The following is a 5,066-nucleotide window of genomic DNA, read 5'->3' on the forward strand; positions in this document are numbered from 1 at the left end:
GCGTCCTCTTCTGGCTCCTGCTGTTGTTTTTCCTGCGGCTGCTGCTGTTACTGCTGCTGTGTGGATGGTGTTACCTGGCAGCCAGTGTAGTTGGAGGCTGGAGGTCCCTGAGGGCAGGAGTAGTCAGTCTCCTCCATCAGCTCCATCTGTGGCCTCAGTCCTGCTGACAGAGAGGATGTTAGTCAGTCTACTTTGGTGGTCTTCCTCCTCAGGTGGTGGTCTTCCTCCTCAGGTGGTGGTCTTCCTCCTCAGGTGGTGGTCTTCCTCTTCCTCTTCAACGTTAGCATTCAGTTGTTAACCCTTTATCTTCTACGTCAGCATCAACACACACACATCAACACACACATCAACACAACACACACACCCCAACGTTTAGTGGGTTCAGCTGAGGAACAGCTGTGCACTGCTGCCCCCTGTGGTTCATTTGTGTCACTGACAGAGGCAGCAGATGACACTGTCACTCCTCCTTCATTAACCACTGGAACAAAGGAGACGCAGCCGGGGATGCTGGGAGCTGCTGATGCCATGGAACGACGCCTGAACACACACACACACACACACACACACACACACACACACGGTCCGACTGATCTGACTGGTGAACCAATTAAAGCGATGCTGGAGGACAACGTTGACATTTGGACGTCGTCCTTGTTGACAAATGAAGTGAGACAGAAATGAACTCTTGACCTGATGGTGGCGCCAACACCACAGCTGACCAACACTGGCCTAACTTGACCTTTGAACTCACCCTTAGGCCCAATATGAACCATATAATCCCACCTCTGCGTTAACGTCAGCTAATATGTTCCAGCTAACCTTTAGCCTAACCTTTAGCCTAACCTTTAGCCTAACCTTTAGCCTAACCTTTACCTTTGGTTTTTGCTCTTCGTTTCCTACTGTTTTTAAATCTGTAAATAACCTGACGTTTCTCTGTGGTTCCAGTAATCCCAGTGGGATTAACAGCTGTTAATCCCAGTGGGATTAACATCTGTTAACACACTCTCTGCTGAAAACTGTCCATTCTGCAGCACTTTCCTTGACTCACAGCGCCACCTAGCAATGAAAATGAGGAACTCTCCGTTTCTCACTGGTCTTTGCAGAAAATGAACTCAAATTTGTTTCAGATTAAACATCAGTAATCATGACGTCACGTCACTGTCATCCTGCTACGATTCCACGAAAAGAAAAAGAAAAAGAAAAGACCTTCGTTGTTACTCTGACCCTGCAATGTTCTGGTTATGCTTCGCGCCGCCAGCAGATGGCAGTAAAAGACCAGGGAAAACACTGCAGGAAGTTTGGAGTTGGAGCTTCCAGTGTAGTGCGCATGGGCAGTGAGTGTGTGGTCTCTGAGCAGAGTCCAGGGGTCGTTGTGGAGCAGACATGGTGAGTTGACTTCTCCAGGGTCCGGAGGAACTGATCCAGGACTCTCTCACCCAGGAGCGAGTCCTGGACCAGGACCGGAGTCTGAGTCCATGTTGTCTCATCTAAAAGTTAAAAACTTAAAAGTTCTGGAACTGTCAGAGTCACCAGTTCATTGGACAGAATTAAAAACAGGAAGTGTTGTTTCTGTCCCAGAGTCTTCCTCCAGGACCAGGTTCAGGATCGTCACTGCAGGTCCACGTGGTCCGACTGGGCCCCGGTCAGGACCTGTTTGGGTTCCTGCAGGCGTTTGTCCAGGAGCGGCGTCTTTCAGCACCGTTTGTCCTCAGCTGTGTTGGCAGTGTTACCAAGGCAACGCTGCGTCTGGCCAACGCCACGGCCACAGACCAGGACCAGGTGAGACAGAAACCACAGACTGGTCTGTCTATGAAATACTGTGACAGAGCAGCTAACGGCGCAGAAACCACAGACTGGTCTGTCTGTCTGGAAATACTGTGACAGAGCAGCTAACGGCTAACAGCTAACGGCTAACAGCTAACGGCTAACAGCTAACAGTGCAGAGCCTCGTGATGATGTCCATGTCATGACTCCGCCCCCTCAGGTGATGCATCTGAGCGGGCCACATGAGATCGTGTCTCTGGTGGGGACGCTGAACCCACCCCCCCACCTCCACGTCTGCCTGTCCGACGCCGAGGGCCGTACGGTGGGGGGGCACGTCCTGGGCCCCCTGGAGGTCTTCACCACGGCCGAGGTGGTGGTGGGTGAAGCCGTGGAGCTGAGCTTCAGCAGAGAGTTGGACGACCAGACGGGCTTCGCTGAGCTGGTGGTGGGGAGACGACTGAGGGGTCAGGGTCAGGGGTCAGAGGTCAGGGGCTCTGAGTGATTAACAAGAGAAGTAAATAAAAGAGAAAAGTGATTTGATTCTGACGTCGTTCATCTCAATAAACTGATGAAGAAGAAGAAAAAGAACAGCCACTGGCTGGTGTCACCGGCGCCCCCTGGTGGAGGACCACCAACGCTTCTACTGAACAAAAGCAGAAAGCAGTAGTGGCGTGAGGGGGGGGGGGGCGCGTGTGGCGGTCTTTGTAGCTGAGCCTTTCATGTGGAGCTCAGCTGAGGTCGCCCCCCGCTGGCTGTTCTGTAGCCTCAGCATCACGACAGTGGAGGACAGCAGTCCTTCTAGAATCACTGATAGCTGTGTTCTAGGCTAACTCTTAGCTAACTCAGGCTAATGTTCAGACGCACTGAGCTAAGGGGGGGGGTCATCTTTTGTTTGGTTAATTAAATAAAACAGCAAAAAGAAAAAAGATTTGGCTAATTATAGTTAGCTTATTATATATTAGCAACAACCGCATAAAAGTCAGAGAAACAAATAATGAATAATTATCATCATCATCATCATCATCATCATCATCATCATCTGGTTCAGTGGGTTAGAAGTTAAAACAACAGAGAAAGAGACAACATTGTCTCCTCCCCCCTCCTCCCCTCAGCCCCTCCTCTCCCCCCTCCTCCCCTCAGCCCCTCCTCTCTCCTCCCCCTCCTCCCCTCAGCCCCTCCTCTCCCCCCTCCTCCCCTCAGCTCCTCCTCTCTCCTCTCTCCTCACCCTCCCTGCTCATTTGTGTAAACCCATCTTCTTTAAACACTCCAGGGGTTTTTTAAACAGCCTCAGTGTTGTTCACAGGCTCTGCATCAGCAGCCCCTCCTCCTCCTCCTCCTCCTCCTCCTGTGTGTGTGTGTGTGTGTGTGGGTTGTGAGCGTGGATCAGATCTTCTTTCATTCCGTCCTGCTGCAGCCCTAATGACTCGTAGCTGTGTTTGAATGTCTCAGCGTGAGTCGGAATCAAAACTAAAAACCCTGCAGATCTGAACATCAGAGCCTTCAGTGCTGAGAAGCTGACGGACACACACACACACACACACACACACCAAACCTCCAACTAAATGATCACACACGTCTACACGACCACGATCAGAGCAGAGGGAAAGTTTCTCTTTCCTTTCTTCTTCAGCCGTGGAGAAATAACAAGGACGGTTCCACTGATGTCAAAGTTCAAACAAAATCATAAACACATTTGGTTAAAAACGTACAGGAAACACAGGCTCGTGGAACGAGAGCTGAGAGTTGGCCAACAGAAACCTGCCGTGGGTTCAGTGACTGGACTCGATCCACGGTCACCGCTCAGTCCCTCTGCTTTGGACCGTTCTGCGTGTTTTCTCGGTACCTGACATTACCAGTGTTCACCACCAGGGGGTAGCATGACACAACACTTGTGTCATGTTAAATCCCTGCTGCAGTGAAAACCTTCACTGTTCTCATCGTTCTCTGCAGCTTCAGGATTCCACCAGGAATTCTGTCTGTTCCCAGTTTATTATCAGTTTGTCATCCATCCATCCATCCATCATCCATCCATCATCCATCCATCCATCCATCCATCCATCATCCATCCATCCATCTATCCATCCATCCATCTATCCATCCATCCATCCATCCATCCATCATCCATCCATCATCCATCCATCCATCCATCCATCATCCATCCATCCATCATCCATCCATCCATCCATCCATCCATCTATCCATCCATCCATCCATCCATCCATCTTTCCATCCATCTATCCATCCATCCATCATCCATCCATCCATCATCCATCATCCATCATACATCATCCATCCTTCATCCATTCATCTTTCATTCATCCACCCTTCATCCATGCATCATCCATCCTTCATCCATCCTTCATCCATCCTCCAGGTTCATTATCTAATTACAGACCATAATTCTAGAACCATAATGACCTTCTTGAAGTGTTGTTTTGTTTTGTTTGTTTGTTTGTTTGTTTGTTTTCCGGAGTGTGTTTGAACTCCACCATGTCAGGACCTGATCAGTCGTGGACATCCGTCTTGTCCTCATTGGTGGAGTCAGCAGATGGAGCTGACGTGGTTCTCTCCTGTTGGGAGTCCGTCGTGGTCTGGACGCTGGAACTCCTCCTCGTGCCTTTCATTAGCTCGTCTCTTTTAGCCGACACATGAAAAGCTCAGCGGGAAACCTCCTGGAATAATGCTGCAATTTGGCTTCTCCGAGCTTCCAGAACGTTTCCACATCTGAGCGTCTTTGAGCTGCGGCTCTTCCCGCTGTGCCGTGGGAAGAAAGAGCCGCGGACTCGGGGTCTCATCACACGAGCAGAAATGTTGCAGCTCATTTGTTCTGTCTCTGAGCTGAGTTCGACACAAGAACCCGGAGGAACTGTTCGTGGTTCCACAACGGAAGCTTTGAAAAAAGACCATTTAACAACAACGACATCGAAACAAACACTATCGATGTACAAGGGTTAGAGGTTAATAGGTTAATAGGTTAATAGAGATGAATAATGGTAGTAGCCATAATTAGCTCATTAATCCAAATTATGACCAAAGTTCACCAATTATTAAATAACCGTCAACGATATCAGAACTTAACAGCTAGTTAACAAGTTACAGCTTTACCTAATAGTCAGTTAAATGGACTAGGATTTCTCTGATGTTAACGTAATAAATACTTCGTACTGGAGATTTTGTTTTTTTAGCAAAAACAAACTCGATTGGATCTCACTGCTGTGACGTATTTGTCCAGATAATCACGTCACGTTTTCATTTGACTTTGATTTGAATGACAATACCTTTCTTAAGTTACACTTCCAGAG

General features: G+C 48.9%; 1 protein-coding gene across 1 annotated transcript; it reads left to right on the plus strand.

The window, feature by feature from the left end:
- Nucleotides 1–1,269: 1,269 nt before the first annotated feature.
- LOC107988766 (bifunctional protein GlmU-like) lies at nucleotides 1,270–2,304 on the plus strand. Its single transcript, XM_017033509.2, has 3 exons — nucleotides 1,270–1,386; nucleotides 1,579–1,779; nucleotides 1,985–2,304. Exons 1-3 carry the CDS (start codon nucleotides 1,384–1,386, stop codon nucleotides 2,264–2,266), a joined length of 486 nt encoding a protein of 161 aa, XP_016888998.1. The 5' UTR covers nucleotides 1,270–1,383; the 3' UTR covers nucleotides 2,267–2,304.
- Nucleotides 2,305–5,066: the final 2,762 nt, after the last annotated feature.

The sequence above is a fragment of the Cynoglossus semilaevis genome, chromosome 7, assembly GCF_000523025.1.
Source record: "Cynoglossus semilaevis isolate Cse_v1.0 chromosome 7, Cse_v1.0, whole genome shotgun sequence".
Taxonomy (NCBI): Eukaryota; Metazoa; Chordata; class Actinopteri; order Pleuronectiformes; family Cynoglossidae; genus Cynoglossus; species Cynoglossus semilaevis.